This window comes from Heterocephalus glaber, unplaced genomic scaffold (assembly GCF_053883595.1).
Source record: "Heterocephalus glaber isolate CG9 unplaced genomic scaffold, H.glaber_assembly_v1.0 deba00001600, whole genome shotgun sequence".
In the NCBI taxonomy this organism is placed as follows: Eukaryota; Metazoa; Chordata; class Mammalia; order Rodentia; family Bathyergidae; genus Heterocephalus; species Heterocephalus glaber.
Window position 1 is genome coordinate 5,167,828 of NW_028258372.1, and position 16,875 is coordinate 5,184,702.

The following is a 16,875-nucleotide window of genomic DNA, read 5'->3' on the forward strand; positions in this document are numbered from 1 at the left end:
CACTGCTCACTCCTCTCAGCCCAGTTAATATGCAGGTGTTGGCAAAATCCAGTTTTATTTCCATCAGAAAAGGGGAGGAGCTGGTCCAGGAAGGGATGAAACAATCCTGAACATACCTGTTATCTCATTGTATTATCTCTCTCCTTTGTTTCTTGCTATAAAAGACCCTAACACACCTATATACGGTGAGATAGGGATTTGGGTGATAAGGCTCCTCCATCTCCTGGGAGCTACCTTTGAATAAATCCTTTTTTCCCTTTTTTTAAACCAAAATAAATGGCCTCCTCTGATTTAGTCAGGAGCAAGCAAACCTGAGTGTGTGGCGCTAAGTGGCCGATAACAAAATGAACAGTTAGCCATTAGTTTCTCATGGGACTGTTTATATCTTAGTAAGTCAAGATCTGTCTGATTTTTTCATAGCATGTTTTCTTGACTCATAGTAATCAACAAGACATGGGTGGATAAATCAGAATGAGAAGCAATCAATTAACTGTTTTGACAATCAACTCTAAAGGGAATAAAATAAATTAATGGTAATAAACCATTCATTTCCAATCTTATAAAGTGAAAATACACACATTTTAACATTATTTATTGCATGCATTCCTAACAGTTGGCTTTTCTTTCCATCTCCATGTTTATTCATGACCATGTAGCTTCCTTAGAACCTTTCCAAGGCTCCCCATTACAAACAGTATTAACTCTTGGGCTCCAACACGGTGTACAAAAGCCTTGCTATCTGTCCTTACCACTGTTCCCTGGCCTTAGTTCTCTCCCTGTCTTCCTCTAGCAGCTGGGCTGTGCCATCTCCCGGGACACACTTCCTGCCTGCAGTGTGCACCTGCGCCTTTGCTTATGCCGTTCCTTCCACATCCTCTGCCCATCCCACTCTGTCTACATAACACTTGCTCATGCTTCAGGTGTCCAAGTGCCTCCAAGATGCTTGTCAAGACCAAAGCATTTGAAAGGGTTATTTTGATGCTGCTGTTTTGATCAATCAATAGCTATGGTAAAATGTAAAAAATGTCTGTTATTTTACACCTACACACAATGTGGCAAACGGACACTGAACTCCTAATTCTATCCCCGACTCATCAGTCCTCATTTTCTTCTTTAGCCATCTCTGACTTTGACCACTAAATAATCCCTTATCTTTTAACTCATTCTCGTATTTGTTTCTACCATTGAACCTCAACCCATTCTTATCTCCTCTCTGTATACAGTGAAACAAGATTTTTTTTTTTGGAAAGTGAATGTTCCTATGTATTTACATTTTTTTCTGCTTCCACAGCCTTTTATATCCTCATTTTCAATGTATATCTTGTAAACACCATAAAGTTGAATTTTTTTGTTTTTGCTTTATTTTTTCATCTTGATTGGCACTAGGTGTGTTTAGTGTCTGGGGAAAATGTAACAGGGAAGGAAGAAAATCTTACTGATCTAGTTGTTGTCATTTTGTTTTTGTTTTTGTGGCACTAGGGACTGAACTCAGGGCCTTGCACATTTTAGGCAAGTGCTCTCCACTGAATTGTATCCCCTACTCCCTGGAAATTTAGTTTTAAAGCTGTCACTACTATAAACTCTGAAGCCGAATCTTACTGACCCCTCCAAGGAGGCTATCTAGAATATATCTCTAAATTATCCACCAAAGGAACAGAATACACAGCAGAGTTACCTTCACAGAGAACAGAAAGGCTTCCAACCCTCACTGGTCAAAGGTTCCCTCCGGCTTGTTAATTTCCTGTAATGGATTATATCTAGCTGCCTCCCTCAAAGCCTCATGGGCTCATTGAGAGTGGCTGGATCCTGGGTGTGTGATAACTAAATTAGTGCACTGATTGGTTTAGCATATTTCTAGGTGTGGATAATGGGAAAGCCCACCGTGGGTGTGGGTAGCACCAACAAATAGGCTTGTAGCCCGAATGGAATAAAAAGGAGAGGAAGGCCCACTGCTGGCTACCTCCTTCCTGCCCTGCCATGAGCTATTTCTCCTCTGCCATGCTGCCCTCCTGCTTTGGAGCCAATGAACTGTGGACTGAAACCTCTACAGAATGTGAGCTAAAATAAACCTTTCCTCCTTTAACTTGTGGGTGTCGGGCATTTTGTCCTAGCAATGAGAAAGTAGCAAAGACACCTACCTGTCCTGCACTTCCAGATCATGCACATGTTAAGTACAGAGCCAGTTTCCATAGGCAGCTCATGACTCAGTGACAAACATGCCATTCCCGGTGTCAAAGGAAGACACTATGAGACTATGGAGGTGTGAAATGTGTTGCCAAAGCAATGGCTGGATTGAAAAGTGAGCGTAGACTCTGGCACTGAGGGAGCCTGAGCCAGGAGGATTAAAAGTTTGAGTTTTGCTGGAGCAGCTTGGCAAGACCCTGTCTCAAAATAAAAAGGGTGAGGATGTAGCTCAGAACAAAGGCCCTGGGTTCAATCTCACGTACCAAAACAAACAAACATGAGAGTAGAAAAAGATAGGCAGCAGGTTACAAGAGAAATATCAGTAAAGTGATCCATCTTTTTCCTCTGGCTACTTTTAAGATTTTTCTCTTTATCTTTTGTTTTCTTCAGTTTTATTGTGCTGTGTCTAAATGTAAATTTCTTTTTTTTTGTATATCCTTTTATTGGTACGTTTTAGGTGTACAATATAGTGACATTCATCATTGGAGATAATGCACTTTTACATACTCTCTTGGTTCTTATTTTTCCCCCTTCCCCTGCCCTCCCTTCAACCCCTCCATCCCTCCCTATTTACAGAGACTTTGTTTCCACTTTTTCATTTTCTCATATTAATTCCATTCCCTTCTTTCCTTTCCCTACCCCTCTCACTTCCCCCTCCCCTTTGCCCCTTTTTCTTCCTATTAAATGTAAATTTCTAAAAATACTTACTCTTCTTACAATTATTTGACTGCATGAGTCTGTGGGTTGAGGTCTTTGGATTATTTCTATTCTAGTTTCTTGTTCTAGCATCATTAGATTATTTATTTGAGCTCACCTTGTTTTTCTAATGTAAGCATTTCTGAAAATAAATTTCCATCTTCAGACTGCTTCCATTGTTTCCCATAGATTCTGGTATGTTGTATTGGCATTATCATTTGATTCTAAAATCTGTTTAATTTCTTTCTTGATTTCTCCTATGATGCACTGAATGTTCAGGAGTGTTATTTAATATCCACTTGTAAGTAAAATTTCTGTGGTTTCTTTTGCAATTGATTTCTAATTTCAGTACACTGTTATCTGATAGGATGCACGGAATAATTTCAATTCTCTTTTTTAACAAAAAATGTGTTGGTACAATGATTTCAATTCTTTTGTATTTATTTAATCAGGCTGTATGAACTAGTATGTGGCCTATTTTGGTGAAAGTTCTATATGCTGCTAAGAATGTGTATCCTGTTGTAGTAGGGCAGAACACACTGTAGATATCTATTAAGTCCATTTGTTTGAAGCTGTAGTTCAGCTCTAATATTTCTTTGTTAATTTTTTGTTTAGTTGATCTGTCTCTCTGCAAAAAGGATATTGAGGTCCTCCACTATGACTATTTTGGTGTTTAGTTGATATTTTATGTTCACTAGTGTTTGTTTTATGAAGTTAGGTTCCCCAGTATTTGGAGAAACAGTTGTTAATTGTATAAACAATTGTTGGGCCGGGGATTTAGCTCAGTGGTTTCGCCGCCTGCTGCGCAAGTGCAAGGACCCAAGTTTGATTCCCCGTACCCCCCCCCCAAAAAAAAACCCAATTGTTATCTCATCTTGTTGAATTGTTCCCTTACCTAATATGTGGTGACTTTCTTTGTCTCTTCTGATCAGTTTTAGCTTGAAGTTTACTTTCTGAGAATAAAATTGCTACCCCTGCTTGCTTTCAGGATCCCAGTGCAAGTAATATTGTTTTAACCTTTGATTTTTAGTCTTTAAAGGCACATGGGTGGAAATGTGGAGATTGAGGAAAGCTGAGATTGTTGATGCCTATTAATATGTTTGTAAGTAATTTTGGATCCTGTAAGACCAATTTTGTTTAGGATCATCCTGATGTGCCCTTAAATGATACTGTTTAATTTATAGGACTGGTCAATTCTTATTCTCTAATGACTTATACAGTTCCCTGTTATATTTAGGCCATTAGATAGATGGTGAGGAGAAGAGGCAATGTAAGGACTCAAAATAATGAGAAATAGGGTAACACAAAGAATAAGGAGGAGAGAGAGTTGAAAGATAGGAGGGAAGAAACATTGAAAGAGGGAACAGGTCAAAGGGGAAGCCCTGGAAACTTAAAATATAATGATAAATTCCAATAAAGAAGAACCAAAAGAGAGAAGAAAAAAATAAGAACAAAGAATAAAAAGAAAAAAATCAACAAGGATTACCCAAATGCAACAAAGTAGCAATGTTACCAAAATAACAACAGAAATAAGAGTAAAAACCTTCACACAGTTGTTATAGCGTTAACCCAGAACTTCCACACAGCTCCTTTTCTTTTGGCATCACTGTCTGATTTTGGGTATCCCGTGGGCCATACAATTGCCTATCCGAAACCTTGAGAACTGTTCCCTCCTATAAATGTGTCCTGGTTTAGAGCTCTAAGCATGTCTCCCTGTAGAAATCTGTGGAGCTGATTACCTTCATCAAGTTGGAGGGGTGGTAAATATCATGGATGTCTCTATGTCTTCCCGCCAAAAATCCACTGGCCCATGTGCCATTCTTGCCTCTCTGGCTACAGATATCTGTCCGTTTCAGTCCATGTAATTGTTGCAGAACTATTGTTTCCTTCCTTTGCCATTCTCCGGACTCCTCTGTGGCAGCCCAACAGTTGAGGTTAGGGTGTGGAATGTTTCACATACAACACTCCTTTGTATGTGGGAGGAATAGGTGGCCCATCATCCTCATCCTCATCCTCATCCTCATCATCATCCTCATCATCATCATCTGTACTATTGGGGAAACCTCTTTTCCTGGTGTCCTGCTGATTGCACTGCAGAGCCCCCTGCTGGCCCTGGAGACCCAACTACCAGTCCTGCATGAGTGTGTGGCAATTAAATTCTACCCAATTTTGTCCTCAGCTTTGAGTTCCCAGGGTGGAAATGTCTCACTTCACTGTACCCAGTGGGGAGGAGAGTGTGACTGAGTCTGTTCAATCTGCCAGCCCACCGCTGAAAGGCTGGCATGCCCTCTCCTTCAGTCCAGTCCTTTCCCAAGATGGTGTGTGTGGGGGGCTGGGGCATGGGGTACCGTGATCCAGGAGTGGTAGTTTCCCTTCACCCACTCTCTAACTGCTGGATTTTAGTCCGATTGGATTATCTTTTTATTTTTCCTCCCATATCAGACTTACTCTTTCACCCCTGCCTCGGGGTAACTGCTTTTCTTCAGCACAGACTCAGAGACACTCGGCCTATGTATTGCCACCTAGTTGGTCACCATTATCAGTTCTTCAATATTTTCTATATTAAAATTATCTTTAATGACCATGAACTACCTTCTTAAAGGAAAAAGTATGTTTTGAAGCTTGTTTACATGATTATCTTAACTTTTTAAAAAACTTATTTCTATACGGGTGCATTATTTGTTACACTTTATTTCTATGTTATTCTCTGCTATATTAAGAATGCTTTTATACTTAAAGGGAAGGGATTTGTACCTAAAATTCTAAAAAGTGAATATGGTTTTCAGAAACAAAACTAAAATATCTGTAATTTACTAAGAATTAGGCAAACCTATATTTTTAAATATATATTCCTCACGGGCACCTTCCTGGACCACTATTTCTTACTCCTCAAATAGGTTAGGTTCTACTAGGCAGGCCCATATCCCCAACAACTACACCCTTTCGACCATACATCCTAGTACGCTCAAAGTCTTGTGAGTGGTTGACATATTGCTCTGGAATTAAACAAGAATAGTGTTGGAGGACTGAAATGGAAGATATGGGATTCTAGAATGCCCCGTATTATCTGACTTTTTATTCAAAGAATTCCCCATCAAAACAGTTGCCTGTATTCTTAGTTACTTTCTCATTGCTGAGACACAGTATGCAACATTCATAACTTAAAGGAGGAAAGGTTTATTTTGGCTCACAGTCCACTGGCTCCAAGGCAGGTGGCATGGCAGAGGGGAATGGCAAAGGAGAAAGAGCTCACGGCATGGCAGACAGGAAGGAGCAGTCATCAAGGTAGGAGGTATATATCTCCTTCCAGGCCACACCCACAGTGACCCACCTCTTCCTACCAGGCTCCCCCCCCCAACATCCCATCCAGCCATAAACTAATCAGTGGACAAATTCAGTATCATAGACCTATGATCCAGTATCACAGACTCATGCTCCAAAAGCCCCACCTATTAGCACATGAGGCACTGGGGGCGCATCTACATATAAGCCATAACATATACCTTGATAGGAAAAACCCAGTTCTATTCAACTTTTACTGATATCTCAAGAAAGAGAGGGAATATCTGAATTCGAAGGAAATGTTTTCTTAGCCCCTCTGGATATATGAAAGCTTCCTTGAAAGAGTATGTCCTTTTGAAGACAAAGATTCTATAAAAAGAATTCTAATAAATTGGCTTTATGAACTTTATTAGGTATTTTATTGAGATTAAAACTTAGGGTTGTTTACTTAAGTATCCACATTGTAGCAGTTCATATAGGATTCTAATTGCACATGATGTTTTGACATGTTGGAAACTGTCTTATTTATAATTCATAAAGTTCTAATGAGGAGAAGGTTAAATAATTTTTAAAAGGCTACATCTTGAAAGTATGGCAAATTTGTAAATATAAACAATGTAGTAATGATGTAATTTCAGAATACTTTTGACTTTGAAGAGAATAACAAGAGAAATTTCATTTTATTTTTACAGCATTCCAGAATACTAACTAACCATTTTGCCATTGTGGGACAGAAGCCTATCATATATACAACAATTAGAAGGAAAATTTATATTCCAGATGACAACCTAATAAACTGGTACTTTATTTTTAAAAGTTTACATGTAAAATTCAGCTTTAAAATTTTTTAAAAAACAGAATCTGGGGCCGGGGATTTAGCTCAGTGGTTCTGCCACCTGTCTTGAAAGTGCAAGGACCCAAGTTCGATCCCCGGTACCAAAAAAAAAAAAAATCAGAATCTTAAAATAGGTTATAAATCCATTGTGGAATTTTATGGAAGATGTCTTTTATGAAATTTCCAAGGAATTTCTTTCATGGTACAAAAAATTACCAATTCAGAAAATGCTAGTCACTTCTTGGATGATAGTTTCATACCTCATTTTTAAAAAGATTCATTCAGTATGGTGACAAATCCTGGCAATATCTCCAAATGTTCTGCTGGCTTATTACAGTGAGCCACACTGGTAATGGATGTTACAACAGACACACGTACATACACTCACACACACACATCAAAAATTCTACGTGCAAAGTAACAATGTGATACTGTAAAATTGGTAAATTACCACCGGGAATTTAGCTCAGTAGTTCTGGTGCCTGCCTCGCAAGTGCAAGATCCTGAGTTCTATCCCCAGTACCAAAAAAAAAAAAAAAAAAATTTGGTAAATTACCATGAGATGTAAATAACCTTTCTTAATCCATTGAGCATGTAGGCATGAGGCAAGATGCTCATAACTAAAAAAGATAGAATTGCTGCCTTAAATGACATTGTGGTTGTCTTAGTTACTTTCTTGTTCTGGGACGAAATACCTGACCCTGACAAGTTAAAGGAGGAGAGGTTTATTTTATCTCACAGTTTGTAGAGGTTTTAGTTCATAGCTGGTTCTGAGGCAAAGCAGCATTGCAAAGGGGCATGGCAGAGGAGAAACGTTCATGGCATGGCAGGTAGGAGGCAGTAAGACTTCCTTCTTCTTTTCCTTTTTATTCCATCCAGGCTATAAGCCTATTGGTTGGTGCCACCCACACCCAGGGTATGTCTTCCCTCTTCAGTAAATCCATCATCCACACCTAGAACTATGGTAAATCAATCAGCAGACTTATCCAGTATCCTATACCCATGATCACTCCCAAAAGCCCTACCTATGAATGAATGTGTGAGACTTTGGGGGTAACATCTAGATATAAGCCATAACAGAAGTTAATGAAGAAAGAAAAAAAGAAGTTAATGAGGGAGAGAAGTAAATGAGAAATTCTTGAAACATGAGCCAAAATAAACCTTTAAGTTGTGGGTGTCAGGTATGTTGTTCCAGCAATGAGAAAGTGACTGGTCAAGACAGATTTTGGCACCAGAGAAGTGGGATCATTGGTGTGACTATCTGACCATGTGGTTTAGAAGCCTCTAGAACTAGTTTATGGAAGGAGTTTGGAAAAGTTTGGAGATCCCTTCTAGGAAGACCCTAGAATGATGTAACCCAGGCTTAACAGGAAATTCTGGTTGGAGCCCAGAAGGCCAGAATGCTCTTGTAAGTACAGACAGTAAAGACCAGATTCAGGAGGTTTCAGTTGAGAAGAAGGACTCAATTGTCAGTTGGATTCGAGACCATGTGTGTGGTACTTATGCTCTGGTAGATAATTTGTCTACATTTTACTCTTATCCTGAGACTTTGCAGGAGACTGATATTAAGCATGGTAGACTAATTATTCTGGTCAAGGAAATCTCAAGGTAGCCCAGTGTTAAGACCATGGCATGAGTACTGCTGGCAGCTTTTAGGTATATCTACCATGAGAATTAAGACTGATAACCAGAGCTGAATAATTTGAAAGATTGTGCTGGTGGCCAGAAAGGAAGTCCCTGTAATATTGGAGTCTGTAAAATTTTGTCCTGGGATGGCTTGCTTGCTGAAAAGCTTAGAATTGAAAAGAAGCCAAGTACTTTGCATTAGGACAACAGGAAAAGTGCCTTGAAGACATGTCAGAAATCTGCATGACTCTAACCTTGGCAGGCTCAAAAATGCAAGCTGTAAAGCTTTCATTTGAGAAGAGAGACCAAGCTACTATGTTTGAGAAGGGCCATCCAGGGAATTTGCTCCCCAGGATTCAGTTTATAGTGCTTAACCATGCAGTAACTCAGAGGCCTCTGCAGTCATGATCCAAGGGGGCCCAGCTACTGATTGAGCTGGTGGCAGACCTTGGCGTCATCTATGTGGAGCTGATTTTATTGGCATGCAGAATTCAAGTGTTGTCTAATCAGGGAGGTGTCTATCCAGATTTCAGAAGAAGGTCGGGAGGCCTGAGAGGTCAGCCACTGTAAGAGTGAAGTCAGAAGTGGAGTGAAGACCTGAGGAAGTTGGAGATGCCATGAATGTGTAATGTCAGCTAAGGACAGTCACAGGCAGTTAGTAAAGCCACGCAAGACAGTATCCATGTGGTCTATAACCAGTACTTCCATAAGGGCAGCTGCCTAAGTTCTTTGTAGCTTACATCTCACTGTAACTTGTCCCAGGTGCTAAACATAGAGCTATGGGATATAATGCTTGCCCTGCTGGGTCTTTGTCTTGCTTTAGTCCATTTTTTTCTATCCCCCCTATTCCATCCTGTTGGAATGGAAATGTTTATCCTGTGCCATCTTATGTCAGCAGTGTTTAATTTTCTTTTTGGTATTTAGAGAGACTCACAACAGAAAAGAGTTTGCTTTGAGTCTCAGAGGAAACTTTGGACTTGGACTTTTCAGCAGTGCTAGAACTGTTAAGTCCTTGGTGATTCCTAGAGATGAATTAATGCACTTTGCATAAAGAGATGTGCATGAGTCTTTTAGGGGCTAGGGTAGAATGTTATTGCTTATATCAAGAATGAGCCCCAAAACTCACATATGTGGACCTTTTGGAAGGTGATTAGGTCATGAGGGCCCTAAGCTAGATGTTAGAAAGTGGGGCCTGGTCAGAAGAAGTGGGTCACTGGGAGTGTGACCTACAAGAGTATTACCCCCACACACACACTTCCCCAAAGAAATTTGAGGAAAAAGTATATGGATAAACTCTGAATGGACAAAATATGTGAAGTTATTTGTGTCTCATGTGAATGCTTACCAAAAGGTAACCTCAGCAGAGGAAGATTTTAATAACCGTATGGACTGGTTAACATATTCCATGGATGCTAGTTAGCTTCTTCCCCAGCTGCTGCTGTTATTGCCAATGTCTCATGTGCAAAGTGGCCATGATAGCAGGAATGGAGGTTATGCATAGGCTCAGTAACATAGACTTCCACTCACCAAGATAACTTGACTACAGCCACTTCTGAATGCCCAGTCTTCCAGCATCAGGAACCAACTCTGAGCCCCCAGTATGACACCATTTCCTAGAGGTTACAAGACAGTAGCTAGACTAGATGAAGCTGCTTCCATTATGGAAAGGGCAGTGTTTCCCTTTACTGGAATAGACACTCTATATGAAGGCCTTTTCCACCATCATGGTATTCCACATAACACTGCTCCTCCCTTTATATCCAAGAAGGCAGCACTGTACCCATGTTCTTGGAATTCACTGCCCACTTTATGTTCCCCAGTGTTCTGAAGCAGCTGGCATGACAGAATAGTGGAAAGGCCCTTTGAAGGCTCAGTTACAGAACACCTAAGTGCCAACACCTCAGAGGCCTGAGCAAAGCTTACCAAAAAGCTTTATGTGCTCTGAATCAGTATCCAGTGGTATTTCTCTAATAGTCCAGTTTCTCAAGTGTAGGAATCAAGGGGTGGAAGTAGAAGTGGCATAACTCTTTATTATTCCTTATGCCCAACTAACAAATTTTTGCTCCCTGTTCCATGGAAATTTCAATTCCAGAGTGAGGAATGCTTCTACCAGGAAACACAACAATGATTTTGTTGACTGGAATTTAAGACTGCCACTTGGCCACATGGGGTCTTCATAAGTCTGAGACAGCCAACAGCTGGCTGGAGTGATTGATCCAGAAAACCAAGGAGAAGTCGGGCTAGTATTCTATCATGTAGGTAAAGAAGTACAAGAGGTCCAAAAGCATATCCCTTAGTATTTTCACACCCTATCATCAAGATCAATGGGAAACAACAACAATCCAATCCAGCCAAGACTGCTAATGACTCCGACCCTTCAGAAAAGGTTTACCCCTAGGCACCAGGTAAAGAACCATTACCAGCTGAGTTGCTTGCTGAAGGCAAGGGGAATATACAGTGGGTAGTAGAAGATAGTTATAAGTACTATATAAAAACACATAACCAGTTATAAAAATGAGGGCTGTAATTATCATGAGTATGTCCTCCTTTTCTGATGAATATGCTTGTGTGTGCTGTGGCATGGATATGGTTTAGGTTTCTCCCAAAAGACCATGTGCTTGGAGGCTTGGTCCCTAGGATGATGGTGGTATTGATTGGGAGGAACTATGGAACCTTTAAGACACAGGGCCTAGAAGGAGGCCTTGGGTCACTGGGGGCCCTGCTCCTGAAAGGTATTGTCATTTTTCATGTGATCCTTGAATCTAAAGAGAGTTCTTATTTTAAGAAAAGAGCAAGCCTGGGCCCCTACCCTTTCTTGTCTTACCATGTGATCCTTCTCTCATTCCTGCCATCTACATGGGGACTTTCCAGAGCCTACACTATCCTATCTGGAATTTCATCCACCAAAACTGTGAGCTAAATATACCTTTTTTTCTTTTTTAAAAATTAAATTAGCTGCCTCAGATAGTTCACTGTAGTGACACAAAGCTGACTAATAGAGTATGCATGCATGCATATATTAAGCAAAAATCTCTGTTTTCTTCCCTCTCTGATCCCTTATCACAGTTGTGGGAAAGCTATGGCACACCTGCACAGGGGTCTGTTCATTCATTGAAAGCTCTAGAAGGTTCACCATCACTGCCTTACCGTGTAACCCAAGATGTACTGACTTTATATTTATGTGTTAATTTTGCACTGTAGTGTTTAAGTTGCAGGCTATCAGGAGAAAAGTGAACATCACTCAAAGACTTTACTTCCCTTTCTGGGGAAGGAAGTGGTATACTATTGTTGAAACAACGCTGATGAGTACTTGTACCATGTTAGGTGGTGTTATGAACATGCTATTGTCTTTATATGGATTAAGCAGATGCACATGTGTGCCACATTGGCAAGGGGTAGACTAGTGGTGGTTAGTTTTATGTTTCAACATGATGGCTAAGGGATGCCCACATTGCTGGTAAAGTATTATTTCTGGGTCTATCTGTAAGAATGTTTCTGGAAAAGATGAGCATTTGAATCAGTAGACTAGCTAAAGGGATAGCCCTCACTAGTGTGGTTGGGCATGGGGAAATCAGTTGAGGGCCTGAATAGAACCAAAGTGCGGAGGAAGAGTGAATGTATTCTCTCTGTTTGAACTGGTACATTATCTTCTCCCATCCCCAGACACTGGAAATCCTACACAAAACATTAACTTTTTTTTGGTACTGAGATTCGGACCCAAGGGTACTCTACCACTGAGCTATATCCTCAGCTCCTTTTTAAATTTTTTTTTTGAGAAAGGGTCTCACTAAGTTGCAAAGGTGGAACTCAAACTTGTAATTCTCCTCCCTCAACCTCTTCAAGTGCTGGGACTACAGGCATGTACCACCGTACATTCCCTAAGACTATTTTCTTTGGAACCAGAGTAAAGAATGAGAAGATATAGATCAGAGGTAGCATTTTAGTATTGTTTTATTTGTTTTATCCAGGCCTCTATTAATAAAAATAAATTTGTCTAAAAGATGATAAACTTTGAAAGAGGAGAGAGAGACCATTTTATTCTTTTTTTCCCCCACTTAGGACCTGGCGTGTTACTCTTCCAATGACCGGAGATGATGTGATAAAGAATATTAGAGGAAACCAAGTGATTTTTCAAGATTGCTTTGTTGCAGACTTTACTTTTCTGCTGACTTTTCCTGTTTGGGTCCAACCTGAGATTCCCAGGTTTCTACCGATCACTTCACCAGCTGGTAGTCAGTTAATGTTGTCCTGGGATGCTTGTTTTCCTTCACTGGTGGTTGTAGTGGCGGACATGGAAACCTTTCAAACAAATGATTCATTCAGCACATGGACCAGAGTCAGAGTGCCTCCAAACACCCTGAGCGATGCTGAAAGGCGCAGTGTGGCTGCTGTGCTCCTGTTGCATGACAATATATATTTCTTAATAAATGGTGTTCTTTACCTAAAAGATACCAAAGAGTTGACAAAACTAGGAAGAAAGAAACATCTTCCAGAGGGTGAAATTATTGGCATTACATCAAGAAGATGGTGTTGGATCAAATATATAATTAAGGTTAGTGAAAGAGTGTGCATATATATATATATATATATATATATATATATATATATTTAGATACAGTGTTTGCCATACCATGTAGTTAGTGATATACCACACTATGAAACATTTTGCATAGGTATTTTATATAAGGCTGTATAAAGCTCCTATTGACCCAACTTCTCAGAGTCCTCTTTACAATAAAGATGCACCTCCAACAACAAATAATAAAATTAGGCTCGTATAGTACTGTGCAGTGTTTCCATCATATCCTAGGGGCTTTTTATTTCTTTCATGGCAAAAGACTCCCCCCAAAATTTCCCCAAAGACTCTGTGCTCTCCAAAATGGTCCAAATCTCCCATTTAAGACAATGTGGTAGGTAAGATATACTGAACCTTTTTCACTACAAAACACTTAAAATACTGCACAAAAAATTTGAGTATTTTTTAAACTACACTGTCAGGCTAATAGGGAATTAAGAGAAATCCTGGGAGAAAAAAGGGTGTCCTAGAACACTAATCAGACGAACAAGCAAACTCCATAATATCAGGTGCTCTCAGGGCTGATCCTGTCATTATGTGGGGTCCATGGAGGTCCCTCCGAAGAAGAGATGGGGACATCAGTTCACCTCCACCCATGGGATAGGTGTATGTTCACTGACTCCCATCACAGAAAATAATCTCAGGAAATATCAGTGAGTGGCACAGAAATCTTTATTTGGCAGATGGAAATACACTTTCAGAGGGAAGTACAGGCACTTAGTGAGACATATTATGGTCTTGGGCTGGGGATTTTATGTGGTGTGAGGGTATCCTCAAGAGAGGTGACCTAGGATATGTATTTCTACTATCTGTGAGCTTACCCAGTTGGTGGGCAAACCATTGGAAGTTTAGAGATATTTTACTCACTTAATAGTGCTGCTTCCTCGAGGTTAGAAGTTTATGGGAGGAAAAGTTGAGGCTCAATTTGCAGTTGAAAAGCATGAACCAAATTTAGAGGCTTATCACATCTTTAAAACCCTTAGGATTGTGTGTGTGTGTGTGTGTGTGTGTGTAGTAAGTTTTCTGGAAGGGTAGAAAACATTACAAACCTGGGAAACTTTGGTTGTGTCCTGAAGCTGTGGTTTTACTTAAAAGTACAATTCCCTTTGTCTCCTTTCTGCTTATTTTTATTTCTTCTATCCTACCTCAGTCCCAGATAATCAGAACTCGGGTCCCAGGAGACAGAGCCTTAGGCCTGAGCAAAGTAAGGAATCTCATAACTTTTTGCATGAAGCAATGTTCTCAACACTATGAAGTGTATGTCCCCTTTAATTTTAGAAGGGAAGAAAAAGGCTTTCTTTGGAATTTATGCCCTGAAGCCGGTACACATTCGCTTTGGAACCCAAATTTACAGTGCTTATAAGGGTAAATGAAACCATTAAGACAAACACCAATCAAAAGTAAACACAAATCCTTTTTTTTCTTTTACAAATCCTTTTTTGAAAGAATAAACCCTCTAGTCAGGCTTTGAGGAATGTCCAAAAATAATGTTCTGACAAAACCGAGCTCACATTCAAACATGACCAAACCCATGAAGAAAAGAAAGTGTGACAGAAGTCATCAGAAATAACAAAAACAGCATCACCCCTTCAAAGACACTGGGCTTTAGAACTGACAGAATATAAAATGTGTTTGATAGATTTAAGTAGATAAAAAATATTAAAAGCCAGGGGAGTGTATCAAATGACGAGACACAGTAAAACAAAATCCCAGAAAGTCATTATCATCAAATCTAAGGTAGTGGCTGTTCTGAAGCAGAAAGGTGCAGCTATAACCAAGAGGGTAAATTGGATCTTTAAAAATTGGAATTTTTTTTTTTTAAGATATAGGCTGTTTCTCCAGCTTCTTCATGCTGAGAGTGTAAAACAGCAAGCCCCAGGCCTGACACTAAGGATTCACCACTTCCCACCCTCTGTATCAAAGCTTGCCTAAACCTTCTTTCCAATATTTCCTGGCTTTTGTTCTTCCTATCTATAAATTGGATAGCTTCTGTGTATTGGAGTGGGGGCCACACTAGCTGCCTTCCTAATCTGGCAAAATTGTAAATAAACTCTGCCCCCCCCCCATTTTTATGGACTTTTCTCACACTGTTGGTTGTGGATGTGTGAACTAATACAGAAACACGAAGACTTGGGGCCCAGATTTTGGCCCGACTGAGCCCCACTGGAAACGTATTGACTGGGAAAGAACATGAGTAGTAGTTTAGGATTTTTGCCAATATTTTATATCTTAATCTGTATAGTCATTACTCAGACTCTTGCTTTGTGACCAATCTGAGCTCTATGCGTCTCTTTTTGGTTCTTTCTCTGTAGTGGATTATATTTTTTAAATTTTAAACTGGACATTGTGGTTGAAGGTTTGACTAATTGTTTTCAATATTTTTCACAGAATGTAAAAGTGGTAAGCAACATTGCCATCTGGACAGAAAATGAAATTTACTTTGGATATTCTGAAAATAAATTTGTCAAAATAATAACTACTACAGAACTGAAAAATCTTCTAAATCTCCCACCAACCAGTACTCTGACAATACACAATATTGACTATACAGGACATCCTCTGGAACTTGCTGTGTTGTTAAATTATTGCATCACATGTACTAACACCAAAAAGATTTACATAGTGATATATAATGAAGACTCGATGCAGTGGGTGCCTCAAGACTTTGTGTTAGATGTCCCCGTTGGCAGTTTTTTAGTTCCACGTTTTCTATTGTCAGGAATGCCAGAACTAATACTATGGGACAAACATAAGATATACTACTCTTATCAAAATTTCACTACTACCGGAGTTCTACAAACACCTGCAGGACACGGAAATCTGTCAGCATTATCAAAAGACAGCATTATTCACGACATTTATGTAGGTGAGCTTTCTCAATTCTGCTAAAATTATTCTAGATTTCATTATAAACATTTCCATAATGAAGTTGTAGTGACTTTAATCACTAAAAAGCTCCAATGTATGGTGCTTTTGATGGCTAATGATACACTTTTTACCATCTAAAAATGAAAAACAGACTTTAAATTCATCTAACATTAACCATGATCTCATGTTACAGTCGCAGGATGACAAACTCACCCCCACGCCATTTTCATCTTGGTCAATCTGCAGGTACTGACAAAGCAATTCACTTGCATTGTGTGTGTGTGTGTTGGGGGGGGCAGTGCTGTAATGTTATCTTAGTTTCCTTAGGCTTCCACAACAAAGTACCACAAACTGGGAGGCATAAAACAACAGAAATGTGTCGCTTCACAGTTCTGGAGGACACAAGTCAGTAATCAAGGTGCGATAGGGCATGTTTCCTCTGAAACCTGTAGAAGAATCTTCCCTTACCTCTTCCTAGTTTCTGGTGGCCGGCCCTTACCTAACCCAATGTGATGATTGGTGTCCTTACAACAGATGACCCAGTGGAGAAGGGTATAGGACAAGACAGAGAGTGGAATGAAGCAGCTGCAAGACAGTGAATCCTTCCCCTTCATTTAGGTTAGGGGCTGGTCCTACTCTACTAGGCCTCATCGTTGTTAACTACATGTGGAGTGACCCTATTTTCAAACAAACTTATACTCTAAAGTGGTCCTGGGGCCTAGAACTTTAACATATCTTTCGGAAGGACATAGTCCAACCTTTAAACAAGTACAGTAGATTTATTTGTAGGAAAATGGATGTACCTTGA

General features: G+C 39.8%; 2 protein-coding genes across 2 annotated transcripts in view; one reads left to right on the forward strand and one right to left on the reverse strand.

Annotated features, from left to right (window-relative positions):
* Positions 1-16,875, reverse strand: part of Adss2 (adenylosuccinate synthase 2) — a 149,703-nt gene that overhangs the window by 60,687 nt on the left and 72,141 nt on the right. The window lies entirely within an intron of this gene.
* Catspere (catsper channel auxiliary subunit epsilon) overlaps positions 1-16,875 on the forward strand; it is a 127,067-nt gene that overhangs the window by 22,867 nt on the left and 87,325 nt on the right. Inside the window, exons 8-11 of the mRNA XM_013075321.3 lie at positions 6,855-6,961; positions 12,683-13,179; positions 13,901-13,906; positions 15,598-16,065. Coding sequence (XP_012930775.1) covers positions 6,855-6,961; positions 12,683-13,179; positions 13,901-13,906; positions 15,598-16,065 — 1,078 coding nt within the window. The remainder of the gene's footprint in view (positions 1-6,854; positions 6,962-12,682; positions 13,180-13,900; positions 13,907-15,597; positions 16,066-16,875) is intronic.